The sequence below is a fragment of the Lonchura striata genome, chromosome 34 (assembly GCF_050655825.1).
Source record: "Lonchura striata isolate lonStrDom1 chromosome 34, ASM5065582v1, whole genome shotgun sequence".
Taxonomy (NCBI): domain Eukaryota; kingdom Metazoa; phylum Chordata; class Aves; order Passeriformes; family Estrildidae; genus Lonchura; species Lonchura striata.
The window spans coordinates 4951312-4972948 of record NC_140736.1 but is presented as its reverse complement, the minus strand read 5'-3'; the positions used below and the strand labels follow the sequence as shown (position 1 = coordinate 4972948).

The following is a 21637-nucleotide window of genomic DNA, read 5'->3' as shown; positions in this document are numbered from 1 at the left end:
CCCAGACTGGTCCCAGTTCCAGTCCCAAACTGGTCCCAGTTCCAGTCCCAGACTGGTCCCAGTTCCAGCCTCAAACTGGTCCCAGTTCCAGTCCCAGACTGGTCCCAGTTCCAGTCCCAAACTGGTCCCAGTTCCAGTCCCAGACTGGTCCCAGTTCCAGTCCCAAACTGGTCCCAGTTCCGGCCCCCCAGTCCCTCCCAGTCCCTCCCAGTCCCTCCCAGTTTGTCCCAGTTCCCTCCCAGTCCCTCCCAGTCCCTCCCAGTTTGTCCCAGTCCCTCCCAGTTTGTCCCAGTCCCTCCCAGTACAAACACACCTCCCGGGTGTCCGTCTGTGCCTTTATTCCACCCAAAGTCCCGGATTTCCCCCCAAAATCCCAATAATTTCGGGAATCCGGGGGGATTTTGGAAGGATCTCGTGCGGATTTTTGGGAATTTTGGGGGGAATTCCGAGGAGGATTTTGAGGGGGATTTTTGGGAATTTTGAGGGGAATTTTGGAAGGATTTCGTGCGGATTTTTGGGAATTTTGGAAGGATCTGGTGCAGATTTTTGGGAATTCCGAGGAGGATTTTGGGAGGATTTCGAGGAGGATTTTGGAAGGATTCTGTGTGGATTTTTGGGAATTTTGGAAGGATTTTTGGGAATTCTGTGGAGGATTTTGGGAGGATTCCGAGGAGGATTTTGGAAGGATTCTGTGTGGATTTTTGGGAATTTTGGGGGGATTTTTGGGAGCATTTTTGGGGATCCCAAGGAGGATTTTGGGAGGATTCTGAGGAGGATTTTGGAAGGATTTTGTGCGGATTTTTGGGATTTTTGGGGGGATTTTTGGGAGGATTTTTTGGGAATTCCGAGGAGGATTTCGAGGAGAATGTCGGGAGCATTTTGAGGGGATTTTTGGGGAATTTTGGGGGGATTTTTGGGAGGATTTTTTGGGAATTCCGAGGAGGATTTGGAGGAGGATTTTGGGAGCATTTCGAGGGGATTTTGGGGAATTTTGTGGGGATTTTTGGGAGGATTTTTGGGGGGATTTTTTGGGAATTCCGAGGAGGATTTGGAGGAGGATTTCGGGAGCATTTCGAGGGGATTTTTTGGGAATTTTGGGAGATTTTGGGGGGATTTTTGGGAGGATTTTTGGGAATTCCGAGAAGGATTTCGAGGAGGATTTTGGGAGCATTTCGAGGGGATTTTGGGGGAATATTGGGGGGAATTTTGGGGGGATTTTTGGGAGGATTTTTTGGGAATTCCGAGGAGGGTTTGGAGGAGGATTTCGGGAGCATTTCGAGGGGATTTTTTGGGAATTTTGGGAGATTTTGGGGGGATTTTTGGGAGGATTTTTGGGAATTCCGAGGAGGATTTGGAGGAGGATTTCAGGAGCATTTCGAGGGGATTTTGGGGAATTTTTGGGGGATTTTTGGGGGGATTTTTTGGGAATTCCGAGGAGGATTTGGAGGAGGATTTCGGGAGCATTTCGAGGGGATTTTTGGGATTTTTGGGGGGATTTTTGGGGGGAGTTTGGGGAATTCCGAGGAGGATTTGGAGGAGGATTTCGGGAGCATTTTGAGGGGATTTTTGGGGAATTTTGGGGGGATTTTTGGGAGGATTTTTTGGGAATTCTAAGGAGGATTTTGAGGAGGATTTCGTGAGTATTTCGAGGGGATTTTGGGGAATTTTGGGGGGATTTTGGGGGGGATTTTTGGGGGGATTTTTGGGAATTCCGAGAAGGATTTTGAGGAGGATTTTGGGAGCATTTCGAGGGGATTTTTTGGGAATTTTGGGGATTTTGGGAAGGCTCAGCCCTCCCCCCCCGGGAACAGGTGGGACCCCAGCAGGCTGGAAATGGGGGGGGGGTCCCCGGCCGGGGGCGGCTCGGCCAGGAGCAGCTCCGGGCCCGGGCCCAGCGGGAATTCCGGGAATTCCGGGAATTTCGGGAACTCCGGGAATTTGGGGAACTCCGGGAACTCCGGGAATTCCGGGAATTTGGGGAATTCCGCCCGGGAGGCGCAGGGCCCGAAGGGGGCGAAGAGTTGGGGAAGGGGATCCAGCGGCTCCGGCTCCGCGGGGAGGGCGGCGTCTGCAGGATGGGAAAATGGGAATTGGGAAAAATGGGAATTTGGGAAAATGGGAATTTGGGGGGAATGGGAATTTGGGGAAAATGGGAATTTGGGGAAATGGGAATTTGCGGAAATGGGAATTTTGGGGGAAATGGGAATTTGGGGGAAAAATGGGAATTTGGGGAAAATGGGAATGTGGGGGAAATGGGAATTTGGGGAAAATGGGAATTTGGGGGAGAATGGGAATGTGGGGGAAAAAATGGGAATTTGGGAAAATGGGAATGTGGGAAAAATGGGAATTTGGGGAAAATGGGAATTTGGGGGAAAAATGGGAATTTGGGAAAAATGGGAATTTGGGGAAATGGGAATTGGGAAAAATGGGAATTTGGGGAAAATGGGAATTTGGGGAAATGGGAATTTGGGAAAAATGGGAATGTGGGAAAAATGGGAATTTGGGGGAATGGGAATTGGGAAAAATGGGAATTTGGGGAAATGGGAATTTGGGGAAAATGGGAATTTGGGGAAAATGGGAATTTGGGGGAAATGGGAATTTGGGGGGGAAATGGGAGTTTGGGGAAAATGGGAATTTGGGGAAAATGGGAATTTGGGGGGAAATGGGAATTTTAGGGGAAAATGGGAATTTGGGGGGAAAATGGGAATTTGGGAAAAATGGGAATTGGGGAAAAATGGGAATTTGGGGGAAATGGGAATTTGGGGGAAAAATGGGAATTTGGGGGGAAATGGGAGTTTGGGGGAAATGGGAATTTGGGGAAAATGGGAATTTGGGAAAAATGGGAATTTGGGAAAAATGGGAATTTGGGGGGAAATGGGAATTTGGGGGAAATGGGAATTTGGGGGAAAAATGGGAATTTGGGAAAAATGGGAATTTGGGGGGGAAATGGGAATTTTAGGGGAAAATGGAAATTTGGGGGGAAAATGGGAATTTGGGGGAAAAATGGGAATTTGGGGAAAATGGGAATTTGGGAAAAATGGGAATTCTGGGAGGAAAATCAGGAATTTGGGGGGGAAATGGGAATTTCGGGGCAGAATTGGGAATCTTGGGAGGAAATTGGGGATTTGGGAGGAAAACGAGAATTTACAGGGAGGGAATTGGGATTTAGGGGAAAACTTGGATTTCAGGGGAGGAAAACGGGATTTTTTTTGGAGGGAAAAATGGGATTTTTAGAGGACAAATTGGGGTTTTGTGAGGGGGAATTGGGGATTAAGGGGAAATTGGGATTTTTGGGGGGTAAATTTTGGATTTTGGGGGGTAAATTTTGGATTTTGGGGTGGGGGTCGCACCTGCGGGGCCCAGGGGGAGGAAATGCTCCAGGTACCCCGGGGGCTTCTTCCGCCGCTTGGCCTCGATCCCGAACGGGTCTGGGGGCACGGGGGGGTCACGGCACCGGCACCCCCAAATCCCCCCAAAATAACCCCAAAATATCCCCAAATTCCCCCAAAATCCCCCCAAAAATCCCCCCAAAATAACCCCAAAATATCCCCAAATCCCCCCAAAAATCCCCCCAAAATAACCCCAAAATTCCCCAAAATCCCCCCAAAAATCCCCCCAAAATAACCCCAAAATATCCCCTCAAAATCCCCCCAAAATCCCCCCAAAATATCCCCAAATCCCCCCAAAAGTATCCCCAAATCCCCTCAAAATCCCCCCAAAAATCTCCCCAAAAATCTCCCCAAAAATCTCCCCAAATCCCCCCAAAAATCCCCCCAAAATATCCCCCCAAAATATCCCCAAAATATCCCCAAATTCCCACAAAATCCCCCCAAAATATCCCCAAATTCCCCCCAAAGTCCCCCTCAAATCCCCAAAAATATCCCCAAATTCCCTCAAAATCCCCCCAAAAATCCCCCCAAAAATATCCCCAAATCCCCCCAAAAATATCCAAAAATCCCCCCAAAAATATCCCCTCAAAATCCCCCCAAAAATCTCCCCAAAATATCCCCAAATCCTCCCAAAAATCCCCCCAAATAGCCCCAAATTCCCCAAAATTCCCCCAAATTCCCCAAAATTCCCTCAAATCCTCCCTTGTTCATCCCAAATTTCCCCAAAAATCCCCAAATCCGCCCAAATACTCCCCAAAATTCCCAAAATTCATCCCAAATACCCCAAATTCCCCCAAAATGCTTCCCAAAATCATCCCAAATTTTCCCAAAATCCCTCCCAGTCCCTCCCAGTTTATCCCAGTTTGTCCCGGTTTGTCCCGGTTTGTCCCAGTTTATCCCAGTTCATCCCAGTTTGTCCCAGTTTGTCCCAGTTCATCCCAGTTCCTCCCAGTTTGTCCCGGTTTGTCCCGATTTGTCCCAGTCCCTCCCAGTTCATCCCAGTTCATCCCAGTTTGTCCCAGTTCATCCCAGTTCGTCCCAGTTTGTCCCAGTTTGTCCCAGTCTGTCCCAGTTCATCCCAGTTCATCCCAGTTCGTCCCAGTTCATCCCAGTTCATCCCAGTTCGTCCCAGTTTGTCCCAGTTTGTCCCAGTTCATCCCAGTTCATCCCAGTTTGTCCCAGTTTGTCCCAGTTCATCCCAGTTCATCCCAGTTCATCCCAGTTCATCCCAGTTTGTCCCGGTTTGTCCTGATTTGTCCCAGTCTGTCCCAGTTCATCCCAGTTCATCCCAGTTTGTCCCAGTTTGTCCCAGTTCATCCCAGTTCGTCCCAGTTTGTCCCAGTTTGTCCCGGTTTATCCCAGTTTGTCCTGGTTTGTCCCAGTTCGTCCCAGTTTATCCCAGTTTATCCCAGTTTGTCCCAGTTCATCCCAGTCTGTCCCAGTTCATCCCAGTTTGTCCCAGTTCATCCCAGTCTGTCCCAGTTCATCCCAGTTTGTCCCAGTCTGTCCCAGTCTGTCCCAGTTTATCCCAGTTTGTCCCAGTTTGTCCCAGTTTGTCCCAGTCTGTCCCAGTTTGTCCCAGTTTGTCCCAGTCTGTCCCAGTCCGTCCCAGTCTGTCCCAGTTTGTCCCAGTCCCACCTGTCCCCGAGAGCTCCTCCAGCAGGTCGGGCATTCCCCGCTTGCGCTTCACCTGCACCCGGTACGCGTCTGCGGGGAGATACACCGGGGTTACACCGGGGTTACACCGGGGTTACACCGGGGTTACACTGGAGTTACACCGGGGTTACACCGGGGTTACACCGGGAGTTACACCTGGGTTACACTGGGGTTACACCGGGGTTACACCAGGGTTACACCGGGGTTACACCGGGAGTTACACCGGGGTTACACCGGGGTTACACCGGGGTTACACCGGGAGTTACACCGGGGTTACACCGGGAGTTACACCGGGAGATACACCGGGGTTACACCGGAGTTACACCGGGAGTTACACCGGGGTTACACTGGGGTTACACTGGGGTTACACCAGGGTTACACCGGGAGTTACACTGAGGTTACACCGGGGTTACACCGGGGTTACACTGGGGTTACACCGGGGTTACACCGGGGTTACACCGGGAGTTACACCGCGAGTTACACCCCGGTTATCCCGGTTCCCCCCGGGTGTTCCTGGTTCTCCTGGTTATCCCAGTTCTCCCGGTTGTCCCGGTTATCCCCGTTATCCCGGTTATCCCGGTTATCCCGGTTATCCCGGTTGTCCCGGGTCAGTACCGGTGTCCCGGGGCAGGTAGGTGAAGCGGAACCCCTCGCTGCGGACACTGTCGGTGAGGCGCTGTAGGAACACCTCCACCTGTATCTGCACCTGTACCCCGGGTGTTCCCGGTACCCCGTTATCCCCGTTATCCTCGTTATCCCCGTTATCCCGGTTGTCCCGGTTATCCCGGGTCAGTACCGGTGTCCCGGGGCAGGTAGGTGAAGCGGAACCCTTCACTGCGGACGCTGTCGGTGAGGCGCTGTAGGAACACCTCCACCTGCACCTGTACCTGCACCTGTACCTGTACCTGTACCTGTACCCCGGGTGTTCCCGGTACCCCGTTATCCCCGTTATCCCGGTTATCCCGGTTATCCCCGTTATCCCAGTTATCCCGGGTCAGTACCGGTGTCCCGGGGCAGGTAGGTGAAGCGGAACCCCTCGCTCCTGACACTGTCGGTGAGGCGCTGTAGGAACACCTCCACCTGCACCTGTACCTGCACCTGTACCCCGGCTATCCCCGTTATCCCCGTTATCCCGGTTATCCCGGTTGTCCCGGTTATCCCGGGTCGGTACCGGTGTCCCGGGGCAGGTAGGTGAAGCGGAACCCCTCGCTGCGGACGCTGTCGGTGAGGCGCTGTAGGAACACCTCCACCTGCACCTGTACCCTGGGTGTTCCCGTTATCCCGGTTATCCCGGTTATCCCCGTTATCCTCGTTATCCCCGTTATCCCGGTTGTCCCGGTTATCCCGGGTCAGTACCGGTGTCCCGGGGCAGGTAGGTGAAGCGGAACCCTTCACTCCTGACGCTGTCGGTGAGGCGCTGTAGGAACACCTCCACCTGCACGGGCTCGCGCAGCTCCAGGTGTGCGTAGGGCGGCGTGCGCAGCACGATGGCGACCTGGCGGTGCACGTCGGCCTGCGAGAAATCCGCCCGCGCCTCCCACGGCTCCCGACGGAAAACCACCGCGATGTCCTCTGGAAAAACAGCGGGAATTCCGTGGGAATGGGGGATTTGGGATTTGGGAATGGGGGATTTGGGATTTGGGAATGGGGGGTGTGGGATTTGGGAATGTGGGGTTTGGGATTTGGGAATGGGGGATATGGAATATGGGGTGTGGGGTGTGGGGTGTGGGAGAAATCCGCCCGCGCCTCCCACGGCTCCCTCCAGAAAACCACCGCAATGTCCTCTGGAAAAACGGCGGGAATTCCGTGGGAATGAGGGGTTTGGGATTTGGGAATGGGGGGTTTGGAATATGGGATGTGGGATGTGGGATTTGGGATGTGGGGTGTGGGGTGTGGGGTGTGGGATGTGGGAGAAATCCGCCCACGCCTCCCACGGCTCCCAACGGAAAACCACCGCGATGTCCTCTGGAAAAACAGCGGGAATTCCGTGGGAATGGGAGGTTTGGGATTTGGGATGTGGGGTGTGGGGTGTGGGATAAGGGAGAAATCCGCCCGCGCCTCCCACGGCTCCCGCCGGAAAACCACCGCGATGTCCTCTGGAAAAACAGCGGGAATTCCGTGGGAATGAGGGGTTTGGGATTTGGGAATGAGGGGTTTGGGATTTGGGAATGGGGGGTTTGGGATTTGGGATTTGGGGTGTGGGGTGTGGGATGTGGGATGTGGGAGAAATCCGCCCGCGCCTCCCACGGCTCCTGGCGGAAAACCACCGCGATGTCCTCTGGAAAAACAGCGGGAATTCCGTGGGAATGAGGGATTTGGGATTTGGGAATGCGGGATATGGAATATGGGATGTGGGATGTGGGATTTGGGAATGTGGGGTGTGGGGTGTGGGGTGTGGGATGTGGGATAAGGGAGAGATCAACCCGCGCCTCCCACGGCTCCCGACGGAAAACCACCGCGATGTCCTCTGGAAAAACAGCGGGAATTCCGTGGGAATGCAGGATTTGGGATTTGGGAATGGGGGGTTTGGGAATGGCAGGTTTGGGATTTGGGAATGTGGGATGTGGAATATGGGATGTGGGGTGTGGGGTGTGGGAGAAATCCGCCCGCGCCTCCCACGGCTCCCGGCGGAAAACCACCGCTGTCCTCTGGAAAAAACGGCGGGAATTCCGTGGGAATGGGGGGTTTGGGATTTGGGAATGGGGGATTTGGGATTTGGGATTTGGGATGTGGGGTGTGGGAGAAATCCGCCCGCGCCTCCCACGGCTCCCGGCGGAAAACCACCGCTGTCCTCTGGAAAAAACGGCGGGAATTCCGTGGGAATGGGGGGTTTGGGATTTGGGAATGGGGGATTTGGGATTTGGAGGATTTGGGAATGCGGGATTTGGGAATGGGGGATTTGGGAATGCGGGATCAGGTGTGGCATCAGGTGCCTCCAGGTGTGCCAGGTGTGCCCAGGTGTGATCCCAGGTGTGATGCCAGCTGTGCCCAGGTGTGCCCAGGTGTCCCGGGTGTCCCCAGGTGTATCCAGGTGTACCCAGCTGTGCCCAGGTGTGCCCAGCTGTGCCCAGCTGTGCCCAGGTGTGATCCCAGCTGTGCCAGGTGTCCCCAGCCGTGCCCAGCTGTGCCCAGCTGTGCCAGGTGTGGGGGCGGGCGGGCGCACCTTTCTGCACCTTGTCGCAGAGCAGGTAGAGCTCCTCGCCGCCCGTGCAGGGGCCGCTCTCCTTGTTGATGCGGCAGATGCGCAGCTCCGACGTCGTGGTGGACTCTGCCCCGAGCGGGAATTTGGGATTTGGGAATTTGGGATTTGGGATTGGGATTTGGGATTTGGGAATTGGGATTTGGCAATTTGGGGATTGGGATTGGGAATTTGGGATTTGGGATTGGGATTTGGGATTTGGGATTTGGGATTTGGGATTTGGGATTGGGATTTGGGATTTGGGATTTAGGATTTGGGATTTGGGGTTTGGGATTTGGGGCTGGGATTTGGGATTTGGGAATTTGGGATTTGGGATTTGGGATTTGGGAATTGGGATTTGGGATTTGGGATTGGGATTTGGATTTGGGATTTGGGGTTTGGGGTTTGGGATATGGGATTTGGGGTTTGGGAATTTGGGATTGGGAATTGGGGATTGGGATTGGGAATTTGGGATTTGGGGATTGGGATTTGGGATTTGGGATTTGGGATTTGGGATTTGGGGATTTGGGGATTGGGGATTTGGGATTTGGGAATTGGGATTTGGGATTTGGGAATTGGGATTTGGGAATTTGGGATTTGGGGATTGGGATTTGGGATTTGGGATTTGGGAATTTGGGATTTGGGGATTGGGATTTGGGATTTGGGGTTTGGGGTTTGGGATTTGGGATTGGGATTTGGGATTTGGGATTTGGGGTTTGGGATCTGGGATTTGGGATTTGGGGTTTGGGATTTGGGATTTGGGATTGGGATTTGGGATTGGGATTTGGGAATTTGGGGATTGGAATTTGGGATTTGGGATTTGGGGTTTGGGATTTGGGATTTGGGAATTTGGGGATTTGGGGATTTGGGAATTTGGGATTGGGAATTTGGGATTTGGGATTTGGGATTTGGGGTTTGGGGTTTGGGATTTGGGATTTGGGATTTGGGAATTTGGGAATTTGGGGATTTGGGGATTTGGGGATTTGGGAATTTGGGATTGGGAATTTGGGATTTGGGAATTTGGGGATTGGGATTTGGGTTTGGGATTTGGGATTTGGGATTGGGATTTGGGAAATTGGGGATTGGGATTTGGGATTTGGGAATTTGGGATTTGGGAATTTGGGAATTTGGGGATTGGGATTTGGGATTTGGGATCTGGGATTTGGGATTTGGGATTTGGGATTTGGGATTTGGGAATTTGGGATTTGGGATTTGGGGTTTGGGATTTGGGATTGGGATTTGGGGATTGGGATTTGGGATTTGGGGGGATTTGGGGGATTTGGGATTGGGATTTGGGGATTGGGATTTGGGATTTGGGATTTGGGGGGATTTTTGGGGGATTTTTTGAATTTTTTGGGGATTTATTGGGGAATTTTTTTTAATATTTGGGGGATATTTTGGGTTTTTGGGGGAATTATTGGGGGGATTTGGGGAATTTTGGGGGATTTGGGGATTTTGGGGGGACTTGGGGGATTTTGGGGGATTTTGGGGATTTGGGGGATTTGGGGATTTGGGGGGGTTTGGGGGAATTTGGGGGGATTTTTGGGGGGATTTTTTGAATTTTTTGGGGATATATTGGGGACTTTTTTTTAATTTTGGGGGGATTTTTTGGATTTTTTGGGGAATTATTGGGGGGATTTGGGGGATTGGGGGGATTGGAGGGATTTGGGGGGATTTTGGGGGATTTTGGGGGGATTTTGGGGGGTTTTGGGGGGTTTTTTTGGGGGTTTTTTTGGAATTTTGGGGGGATTTTTTTGGTGACTTTTGGGGGATTTCAGAGAAATTAAGGATTTTTTTGGGGATTTTTTGGGGGAATTTTTGGGGGATTTTTTTGCAATTTTTTTTTTTTTTTAATTTTGGGGGAATTTTTTGGGGATTTTAGGGGATTTTTTTGTAAATTTTTTGGGAAATTTTGGGAGGATTTTTTGGGAATTTTTTTGGGATTTTTGGGGATTTTTTGCGGGGCGGATTTTTTTGATTTTTAAAAAAATTTGGGGGCAGTTTTTGGGGAATTTTTGGGGAATTTTTGGGGAATTTTTGGGGCTGTTTTTTGGGATAATTCTCAGATAATTTGGGGATATTTTTGGGGTGAATTTGGGGGATTTTGGGACTCACTCTTGTCGAGACTCCGGGGGGGATTTTTGGGGCTGTTTTTAGGATTTTTGGGGCTGTTTTGGGGCTGTTTTGGGGCTGTTTTTTGGGGTAATTCTCAGACAATTTTGGGATAATTTTCAGGACATTTCTGGGATATTTTTGGGGTGAATTTGGGGGATTTTGGGACTCACTCTTGTCGAGACTCCGGGGGGGGATTTTTGGGGCTGTTTTTGGGATTTTTGGTGCTGTTTTGGGGCTGTTTTTGGGGCTGTTTTTGGGATTTTTGGGGCTGTTTTGGGGCTGTTTTTTGGGGTAATTCTGAGATGATTTCGGGGATATTTTTGGGGTGAATTTGGGGGATTTTGGGGCTCACTCTTGTCGAAGATGGGCTGGGACAGCACCGGGCTGAGGCTCCGGGGGGGATTTTTGGGGCTGTTTTTGGGATTTTTGGGGCTGTTTTGGGGCTGTTTTTTGGGGTTGTTTTGGGGCTGTTTTTTGGGGTTGTTTTGGGGCTGTTTTTTGGGGTAATTCCCAGATGATTTCGGGGATATTTTTGGGGTGAATTTGGGGGATTTTGGGGCTCACTCTTGTCGAAGATGGGCTGGGACAGCACCGGGCTGAGGCTCCGGGGGGGATTTTTGGGGCTGTTTTGGGCATTTTTGGGGCTGTTTTGGGGCTGTTTTTTGGGGCTGTTTTGGGGCTGTTTTTTGGGGTTATTCCCAGATGATTTCGGGGATATTTTTGGGGTGAATTTGGGGGATTTTGGGGCTCACTCTTGTCGAAGATGGGCTGGGACAGCACCGGGCTGAGGCTCCGGGGGATCCCGGCGCGGTCCCGGAACGAGGCCTGGAAGCAAATCCGGACCACGTTGAGATCGACCTCCTGGTGGTTCCGCAGGGAGCCCGCTGGAAACGGGGCGAAAACGGGCAAAAGTGGGAAAAAACGGGAGAAACGGGCAGAAACGGGAGAAACGGGGAAAAAACGGGGAAAAACGGGGCGGAAACGGGGAAAAAACAGGAGAAACAGGGCGGAAACGGGCAAAAGTGGGAAAAAACGGGAGAAACGGGCAGAAACGGGGCGAAAATGGGAGAAACGGGGAAAAATGGGGCGGAAACGGGGAAAAAACAGGAGAAACAGGGCGGAAACGGGCAAAAGTGGGAAAAAACAGGAGAAACGAGGAGAAACGGGGTGGAAACGGGGAAAAAATGGGAAAAAACGGGGAAAAAACGGGCAAAAGTGGGAAAAAACGGGAGAAACGGGGCGGAAACGGAGAAAAAACGGGGAAAAAATGGGAGAAACGGGGGGGAAACGGGGAAAAATGAGAGAAACGGGAAAAAACGGGAGAAATTAGGTGGAAACGGGGAAAAATGGGAGAAACGGGGCGGAAACGGGGAAAAAACAGGAGAAACGGGGCGGAAACGGGGGAAAAATGGGAGAAACGGGGTGGAAACAGGGAAAAAATGGGAGAAACGGGGAAAAACGGGAGAAACGGGGCGGAAATGGGGGAAAAACGGGAGAAACAGGGTGGAAACGGGAAAAACGGGAGAAACGGGGCAGAAATGGGCAAAAGTGGGAAAAAATGGGAGAAACGGGGCAGAAACGGGGAAAAAACAGGAGAAACGGGGAAAAAACGGGAGAAACGGGGCAGAAACGGGGAAAAGATGGGAGAAATGGGGCGGAAATGGGGAAAAAATGGGAGAAACGGGGCAAAAGCAGGAAAAAACGGGAGAAACAGAGCAGAAATGGGAAAAAGTGGGAAAAAACGGGAGAAACGGGGCAGAAACAGGGGAAAATGGGAAAAACCCAGAGAAACAGGGCAGAAATGGGCAAAAGTGGGGAAAAATGGGAGAAATGGGGAAAAATGTGCAAAACCCGGAGAAACGGCGCAGAAATGGGGGAAAAGGGGGCAAAAAAAGGGAAAAAGTGGGAAAAACGGGAAGAAATGGGGCAGAAATGGGCAAAACTGGGAAAAAATGGGAGAAATGGGGAAAATGGGGCAGAAATGGGGAAAAGTGGGATAAAACGGGAGAAACAGGGAAAAACAGGTGGAAATAGGAAAGACCCAGAGAAACGGGGCAGAAAAGGGCAAAAGTGGGGAAAAACCTTGGGAAAATGGGGCAGAAACAGGGAAAAATGGGAAAAACAGGGAGAAATGGGGCAGAAACAGCGAAAAATGGGAAAAACCTGGAGAAACGGGGCAGAAATGGGGAAAAACAGGGCAGAAATGGGAAGAAATGGGGGAAAATTGGGAGAAATGGAGGAAAAAAAGGGAGGAATTCAGCAGAAATGGGGAAAACTGGAAAAACTGGGGGAAACGGGGCAGAAACGGGGGAAATGGGGAAAAATGATGCAGAAATGGGGGGGAAAATGGGGCAGAAATGGGGAAAAATGGGGAGAAATGAGAGAAACAGAAAATTTTCAAAAAAGGGGGAAAATGGGGGAGAAATAGGGGGGAAATGGGAAAAAATGGGGGAATGCTGAGAAAAATGGGGAAAAAACCAGAAAAGAACAACAGAAAACAGGGAAGGGGGATCTGCAGGGATCCCACTGGAAAAATGGGGAAAAATGGGGAGATACAGGAAAAAAATGGAGAAATTGGGGGAAAAAAGGAAAAAAAATAGGAGGAAGTTGGAGAAACCATGGAAAAACCAGGAAAAAAAGGGAGAATACGGGAAAAATGAGAAAAAGCAGGAAAAATTGGAAAAATGGGGGGAAATGGGGGGAAATCACAAAAATAAGGGGAAAAAAGGGAAGAAACATGGAAAAGGCAGGAAAATCGGCGGAAAGGTGGAAATTCAGGGGAAATTCCGGGAAATTCCGGGGAAATTCCAGGAAATTCCGGGAAATTCCGGGAAATTCCGGGAAATTCCAGGGCGGTTCTGACCTTTGAAGGGGTCGATCCCGAGCTGCAGCTTCTTCTCGATGGCGGCCTCGATTTCCTTCTTCTTCACACATTGGATGCCCAGGTTGCTGAAACTGCCGGGAAAACCAAAATTCCCAAATTTTCCGGGCTCTTCCCAAATTCCCCGGGCCAGAAACGCCCAAAAATCCCAAAAAACCAGCATAAAATCCAAAAAAAAAAGGGAAAAAGATCACCAAAAATGCCCAGAAATGCCAAAAAAAACTCCAAAAAATAATGGAAATCCTGGAAAATTCCATGAAAATGCTGTTTGTTGGGATATTCCCGGGTTTGGGGTCGAGGAGCCCCAAAAATGCCTCCAAAAAAACCCACAAAGATGCCACAAAAATGCAGGAAAAACAGGGAAAATTCTGGAAAATCCCTAAAATTCCAACAGGATCCAAGCCCGGGGATTTTCCCAGCTTTTCCTTGGGCCCAAAAATGCCCCAAACCGCCCCAAAACCCACAGAAAATGGGGAAAATTCCCGGAATTCCGGGTTTTTTTCGGGAATTCCGGCTGACCTGTGCCGGGGGTTGCTCGGGGGGCGCAGCAGCACCCGGCAGAACCCAAAATCCACCCAAAAACACCCAAAAAATGGTCAATAAATGGTCAATAAATGCCCAAAACCACCCCAAAACCCGCAGAAAAGGGGGAAAATTCCCGGAATTCCGGGTTTTTTTGGGAATTCCGGGCTGACCTGTGGCGGGGGTTGCTCGGGGGGCGCAGCAGCACCCGGCAGGACCCAAAAACACCCAAAAACACCCAAAAACACCCAAAAACACCCAAAAACACCCAATAAATGCTCAATAAATGCCCCAAAACCCGCAGAAAAGGGGGAAAATTCCCGGAATTCCGGGTTTTTTCGGGAATTCGGGCTGACCTGTGCCGGGGGTTGCTCGGGGGCCTGAGGAGCACCCGGCAGAGCCCAAAATCCACCCAAAAACACCCAAAAACACCCAAAAACACCCAAAAAATGCCCAATAAATGCCCCAAACCCCGCAGAAAAGGGGGAAAATTCCCGGAATTCCGGGTTTTTTTGGGAATTCCTGCTGACCTGTGCCGGGGGTTGCTCGGGGGGCGCAGCAGCACCCGGCAGAACCCAAAATCCACCCAAAAACACCCAAAAACACCCAAAAACACCCAAAAACACCCAATAAATGCCCCAAACCACCCCAAAACATGCAGAAAAGGGGGAAAATTCCCGGAATTCCGGGTTTTTTCGGGAATTCCGGCTGACCTGTGTCGGGGGTTGCTCGGGGGGCGCAGCAGCACCCGGCAGGACCCAAAAACACCCAATAAATGCCCAATGAATGGTCAATAAATGCCCCAAACCACCCCAAAACATGCAGAAAATGGGGAAAATTCCCGGAATTCCGGGTTTTTTTGGGAATTCCGGGCTGACCTGTGCCGGGGGTTGCTCGGGGGCTGGAGGAGCACCCGGCAGAGCCCAAAATCCACCCAAAAACACCCAAAAACACCCAATAAATGCTCAATAAATGCCCCAAAACCCGCAGAAAATGGGGAAAATTCCCGGAATTCCGGGTTTTTTCGGGAATTCCAGCTGACCTGTGCCGGGGGTTGCTCGGGGGCCGCAGCAGCACCCGGCAGAGCCCAAAATCCACCCAAAAACACCCAAAACCACCCAAAAACACCCAAAAACACCCAATAAATGCCCAATAAATGCCCCAAACCCGCAGAAAATGGGGAAAATTCCCGGAATTCCGGGTTTTTTCGGGAATTTGGGCTGACCTGTGGCAGGGGTTGCTCGGGGGCCTGAGGAGCACCCGGCAGGACCCAAAAACACCCAAAAACACCCAAAAAACACCCAATAAATGCCCCAAACCACCCCAAAACATGCAGAAAACGGGGAAAATTCCCAGAATTCCAGGTTTTTTCGGGAATTCCGGGCTGACCTGTGCCGGGGGTTGCTCGGGGGGCGCAGCAGCACCCGGCAGAGCCCAAAATCCACCCAAAACCACCCAAAACCACCCAAAAACACCCAAAAAATGGTCAATAAATGCCCCAAATCCCGCAGAAAAAGGGGAAAATTCCCGGAATTCCGGGTTTTTTCGGGAATTCGGGCTGACCTGTGGCGGGGGTTGCTCGGGGGGCGCAGCAGCACCCGGCAGAGCCCAAAAACACCCAATAAATGCCCAATAAATGCCCAATAAATGCCCTAAACCGCCCAAAACCCACAGAAAAGGGGGAAAATTCCCGGAATTCCGGGTTTTTTCGGGAATTCCGGCTGACCTGTGCCGGGGGTTGCTCTGGGGCCTGAGGAGCACCCGGCAGAACCAAAAAAAGGCCCAAAAACACCCAAAAACACCCAAAAACACCCAATAAATGCTCAATAAATGCCCCAAAACCCGCAGAAAAGGGGGAAAATTCCCGGAATTCCGGGTTTTTTCGGGAATTCTGGTCTGACCTGTGGCGGGGGTTGCTCGGGGGGCGCAGCAGCACCCGGCAGGACCCAAAAACACCCAAAACCACCCAAAACCACCCAAAAACACCCAATAAATGGTCAATAAATGCCCAATAAATGCCCCAAACTGCCCCAAAACCCGCAGAAAATGGGGAAAATTCCCGGAATTCCGGGTTTTTTCGGGAATTTGTCTGACCTGTGGCGGGGGTTGCTCGGGGGGCGCAGCAGCACCCGGCAGAGCCCCTGGGCGCAGTCCTTGCCCACGAGGCCGTGCGGGTGCACGCGGTGCGGCCAATCCTTCCACACCAGGCACGCCGTCACCGCCACCTCCGGGATGTGCTGGCAGCCCAGCAGCTGGAAAAATAACCGGAAAACCGGGAATGACAACGGGAATGACAACGGGAATAACGGGAATGAGAATGGGAATGAGAACGGGAATGACGGGAATGAGAATGGGAATGACAACGGGAATAACGGGAATGACAATGGGAACAATGGGAATGACAACGGGAACGACGGGCACGCCGTCACCGCCACCTCCGGGATGTGCTGGCAGCCCTGCAGCTGGAAAAATAACCGGAAAACCGGGAATGACAACGGGAATAACAACGGGAATAACGGGAATGAGAATGGGAATAACGGGAATGAGAATGGGAATAACGGGAATGAGAATGGGAATGACAATGGGAACAACGGGAATGACAACGGGAATGACGGGCACACCGTCACCGCCACCTCCGGGATGTGCTGGCAGCCCTGCAGCTGGAAAAATAACCGGAAAACCGGGAATAAAACCGGGAATGACGGGAATGACAATGGGAATAACAGGAATGACAATGGGAATGACAACGGGAATGACAGGAATGAGAATGGGAATAACGGGGATGAGAATGGGAATGACAACGGGATTAAAGGGAATGACAACGGGAATGACAACGGGAATAACGGGAATGACAACGGGAATGACAATGGGAATGACAACGGGAATAACGGGAATGACAACGGGAATGACAATGGGAATAACGGGAATGACAACGGGAATAACGGGAATGACAACAGGAATGACAACGGGAATGACGGGCACGCCGTCACCGCCACCTCCGGGATGTGCTGGCAGCCCTGCAGCTGGAAAAATAACGGGAATAACGCGGGAAAAGTGGGAAAAGGCAAAGGGGAAAGTTGGGAAAAGTCACAGGGAAAGTGGGGAAAACTGGGAATAACGTGGGGAAAGTTGGGAAAAGGCCATTCCCGGTTCTCCCGGTTCTCCCGGTTCTCCCGGTTCTCCCGGGTTTATCCCGGGTTTCTCCCGGTTCTCCCGGGTTTCTCCCGGGTTTCTCCCGGTTCTCCCGGTTCTCCCGGTGCCCACCTCGATGCTGGGCAGGGTCCGGTTGGCCTCGGTGCTGTTTTCCCCGAGGATGCTCCCGGCCCATCCCAAACCCCATTCCCGGGTTTATCCCAGATTTCTCCCGGATTTCTCCCGGATTTCTCCCCGTTCTCCCGGTTCTCCCGGATTTCTCCCGGTTCTCCCGGTTCTCCCGGTTCTCCCGGTTCCCACCTCGATGCTGGGCAGGGTCCGGTTGGCCTCGGTGCTGTTTTCCCCGAGGATGCTCCCGGCCCATCCCACACCCCATTCCCGGGTTTATCCCAGATTTCTCCCGGATTTCTCCCGGATTTCTCCCCGTTCTCCCGGTTCTCCCGGTTCTCCCGGATTTCTCCCGGTTCTCCCGGATTTCTCCCGGTTCTCCCGGGTTTCTCCCGGTTCTCCCGGTTCCCACCTCGATGCTGGGCAGGGTCCGGTTGGCCTCGGTGCTGTTTTCCCCGAGGATGCTCCCGGCCGATCTCCCCTCGCACTCGTAGCGGAATCGCATCCCGCGCTGCTTGGGCTGCTCGGTGATCACCAGGCGCGGCTTTTCCAGCTTTTCCAGCGTCTTTTCCAGCTTTTCCAGCGGCTTTTCCAGCGGCTTTTCCAGCTTTTCCTGCGCCGCTCCCGCCGCGGGGCTCCAGCGGGATCCCAGCGAGAGCCCGCGGAGGCTCCGGGCCAGCGGCGGCTCCCGGTGCTCCCGGTGCTCCCGGTGCTCCCGGTGCTCCCGGTTTTCCCGGTTATCCCGGTTTTCCCGGGGCTCGGAGCCGCGCGGGACCAGGCGGGGAAGAGCCCGGGGAGCGTCCGGGACGGGCTCGGGTTGGAAGCCGTCCTCCTTCATCACCTCCTCCAGGATTTCTGCGGGGAAAAAAAACGGGAATTTCGGGCGGGTTTGGGGGGGAAATGGGAATTTTGGGGGATTTATGGGAAAAAAACCTGGAGTTTTGGGGGGTTCTGGGGGAAAAAATGGGAATTTCGGGTGGTTTTGGGGGGAAAAATGGGAGTTTTGGGGGATTTAGGGGAAAAAAACTGGAATTTTGGGGGGTTCTGGGGGAAAAAACGGGAGTTTCGGGGGATTTAGGGGAAAAAACGGGAATTTTGGGGGATTTAGGGGAAAAAACGGGAATTTTGGGGGATTTAGGGGAAAAAACGGGAATTTTGGGGGATTTAGGGGAAAAAAAACGGGAATTTCGGGGGATTTAGGGGAAAAAACGGGAATTTTGGGGGATTTAGGGGAAAAAATGGGAATTTTGGGGGGTTCTGGGGGAAAAAACGGGAATTTCGGGTGGTTTTGGGGGGAAAAACGGGAGTTTCGGGGGATTTATGGGAAAAAAAACTGGAATTTTGGGGGGTTCTGGGGGAAAAAACGGGAATTTCGGGGGATTTAGGGGAAAAAAACGGGAATTTTGGGGGATTTAGGGGAAAAAATGGGAATTTTGGGGGGTTCTGGGGGAAAAAAACAGGAATTTCGGGGGATTTAGGGGAAAAAAACGTGAATTTTGGGGGATTTAGGGGAAAAAAACGGGAATTTTGGGGGATTTAGGGGAAAAAAACGGGAATTCCGAGGGGTTCTGGAAGATTTGGGGGGGGGAACAGGATTTTAGGGGGGTTTTGGAGGGAAAACCAGGAATTTTGGGGGGTTTGGAGGAGAAACGGGAATTTCAGGGGGTTCTGGGGGGAAAAGGGGGATCTAAAATCCAAATCCCAAATCCGGGAGGGATTCCCAGCCCAGATCCCAAATCCAGGACGGATTTCTGGGATTCAGATCCCAAATTTGGGATCGATCCTCCCCAATTCCCCCCTGGATCCCCCCGGGATGGGACCCGACCCCTCCCCGAATTCCCAAAATCCCGAATTCCCCAAACCCCAAAATTCCGAATTCACGAATTCCCCAAATTCCCAAATTCCCGAATCCCCCAAATCCCGAATTCCCGAATCCCCCAAATCCCGAATTTCCCCAAATCCCGAATTCCCCAAATTCCCGAATTCCCCAAAATTCCGAATCCCCCAAATCCCAAAATCCCGAATTCCCGGATTCCACAAATTCCCCAAATCCCCAAATCCCGAATTCCCAAATTCCCCAAATTCCCCAAACCCCCAAATCCCGAATTCCCAAAATCCCGAATTCCCGAAATCCAGGATTCCCGAATTCCCGAGCTCCTCCCTGCGGCTCCGGGATCCCGAAATTCCGGGAAAGCGGCGGAGATTCCGAACGCCTCCGGTCCCACTCACCCAAATCATCTGGAAAAACGGGAAAAATCGGGAGAAACGGGGGAAAACCGGGAAAACGGGGAGGAAAAACGGGAAAAACGGGGGGAAAAACGGGAAAAACGGGGGGAAACCGGGAAAAACGGGGGGGAACCGGGAAAAACGGGGGGAAAAATGGGAAAAACGGGGGGGAACCGGGAAAAACGGGAGGAAAAATGGGAAAAACGGGGGGAAAAACGGGGGGGAACCGGGAAAACGGGAGGAAAAACAGGAAAAACGGGGGGAACCGGGAAAAACGGGGGGAAACCGGGAAAAACGGGGGGAAACCGGGGAAAACGGGGGGAAAAACGGGGGGAAACCGGGAAAAACGGGGGGAAACCGGGGAAAACGGGGGGAAAAACGGGAAAAACGGGGGGAAACCGGGAAAAACGGGGGGAAAAACGGGAAAAACGGGGGGAAACCGGGAAAAACGGGGGGAAACCGGGAAAAACGGGGGGAAAAATGGGAAAAACAGGGGGAAACCGGGAAAAACGGGAGGAAAAACGGGAAAAACGGGAGGAAAAACGGGAAAAACGGGAAAAACGGGGGGAAACCGGGAAAAACGGGGGGAAACCGGGAAAAATGGGGGGAAACTGGGAAAAATGGGGGGAAAAACGGGGGGGAACCAGGAAAACCGGGAGGAAAAATGGGAAAAACGGGGGGAAAAACGGGGGGGAACCGGGGAAAACGGGGGGGAACCGGGAAAACTGAGAGGAAAAACGGGAAAAATGGGGGGAAAGCCGGGAAAAACGCGGAGAAACCGGGGAAAACGGGGGGAAACCGGAAAAAACGGGGGGAAAAACGGGAAAAACGGGGGGAAACCGGGAAAAACGGGGGGAAACCGGGAAAAAATCGGGAAAAATCCTCGGAAAACGGGAAAAACGATCCCGTGAGGAGCGTCCGACCGGGAGGGGACACCGGGAGCGGGAGGAACACCGGGAAGGGAACACCGGGAAAGGGGAGAGGAAACCGGGAGCAGGAGGGACACCGGGAGAGGAAACCGGGACCGGGACCAGACACCGGGAGAGGAAGGGGACACCGGGAGCGGTCACGGGGATGGGGAGGGGACACCGGGAGCGGGACCGGACGCCGGGAGCGGGACTTTACCTGTCCCCGGTGCTCCGTGAGCCATCGCCAGCCCGGGATCCTGCACGGCCGCTCCTACCGGGACACGGCACCGGGATCGCCACCGGGACAGCCCCGAAAGGAGCGATCCCGGGAAAATCCCCAGCACCGGCAACGGCGCCCAACCGGCACCGGAGCCTGACACAGCCCGCGACCCCCCCCGAGCGCCGCTCCCGCCCCGGTATCGCCCCGTGACCTCCCGGGAGGTGCCGGTTCTGCCCCCGGGGGGATCCCCGGTTCCGCTCCCCCCGGTTCTGCCCCCGGGGGGATCCCCGGTTCCGCTCCCCCCGGTTCTGCCACCGGGGGGATCCCCGGTTCCGCTCCCCCCGGGCCGGTCCCGGAGGCAGCGGGGCGGCGCTCACCGAGCGGCAGTGCCATGTCCCGGTTCGGGTCCCGGTGGTCCCGGTGCGGGTCGCGGTGCCGGTCCCGGTGTGGGTCCCGGTAGTGCCGGTGCCGGTCCCGGTACGGGTCTCGGTCCCGGTGCGGGTCTCGGTGTGGGTCGCGGTCCCGGTGCCAGTCCCGGTGCGGGTCCCGGTGTGGGTCGCGGTCCCGGTGTGGGTCCCGGTCCCGGTGCCGGTCCCGGTGCGGGTCCGGTCCCGGTGCGGGTCCCGGTGCGGGTCCCGGAGCTGCTGGTGCCGGTCCCGGTGCGGGTCCCGGTGCGGGTCCCGGTGCGGGTCCCGGTCCCGGTGCGGGTCCCGGTGCGGGTCCCGGAGCTGCTGGTGCCGGTCCCGGTGCTGGTGCGGGTCCCGGTGCGGGTCCCGGTGCGGGTCCCGGTGCGGGTCCCGGTCCCGGTGCGGGTCCCGGTGCGGGTCCCGGTCCCGGTGCGGGTCCCGGTGCGGGTCCCGGTGCGGGTCCCGGTCCCGGTGCGGGTCCCGGTGCGGGTCCGGTCCCGGTGCGGGTCCCGGTGCGGGTCCCGGTCCCGGTGCGGGTCCCGGTGCGGGTCCGGTCCCGGTGCGGGTCCCGGTGCGGGTCCGGTCCCGGTGCGGGTCCCGGTGCGGGTCCCGGTGCGGGTCCCGGTGCGGGTCCCGGTCCCGGTGCGGGTCCCGGAGCCGCCGGTGCCGCTCCCGCCGCCGCCCCCCGCGGCCGCGCCGCCGCCGGACCTGGAAATCCCCGCGCGGGCCGCGCCGCCATTGGCTGAGGCCGCCGTGACGTCACCGCCGGGGGCGCGGTCGGGGAAACCCCCACCGGGAGCGCACCGCGCCGCCATTGGCTGAGCGTGCCGGTGACGTCACAGAGGGGAAACACCCCCCGGAGCGCGCGCTGGGG

General features: G+C 54.0%; 1 protein-coding gene across 1 annotated transcript; it reads right to left on the bottom strand.

The window, feature by feature from the left end:
• Positions 1-321: 321 nt before the first annotated feature.
• RELB (RELB proto-oncogene, NF-kB subunit) lies at positions 322-21517 on the bottom strand. Its single transcript, XM_085564704.1, has 11 exons — positions 20734-21517; positions 20354-20407; positions 17415-17857; positions 15836-15993; positions 13202-13293; positions 11091-11222; positions 8209-8313; positions 6402-6617; positions 5028-5096; positions 3351-3428; positions 322-2068 (listed from the first exon to the last, which is right to left on the bottom strand). The coding sequence occupies exons 1-11, from the start codon at positions 21500-21502 to the stop codon at positions 1788-1790; spliced, it is 2397 nt and encodes a 798-aa protein (XP_085420830.1). The 5' UTR covers positions 21503-21517; the 3' UTR covers positions 322-1787.
• Positions 21518-21637: the final 120 nt, after the last annotated feature.

Bases quoted from the DNA above. Each gene is read 5' to 3' on its own strand.
- RELB (XM_085564704.1), bottom strand. From the start codon at position 21,502: ATGGCGGCGCGGCCCGCGCGGGGATTTCCAGGTCCGGCGGCGGCGCGG. The intron at 17,858-20,353 runs GTAAAGTCCCGC...TTTTCCCCGCAG, and splicing joins TCACGGAGCACCGGGGACAG to AAATCCTGGAGGAGGTGATG. The intron at 8,314-11,090 runs GTGAGCCCCAAA...CGCTCGGGGCAG, and splicing joins CCAGCCCATCTTCGACAAGA to AGTCCACCACGACGTCGGAG.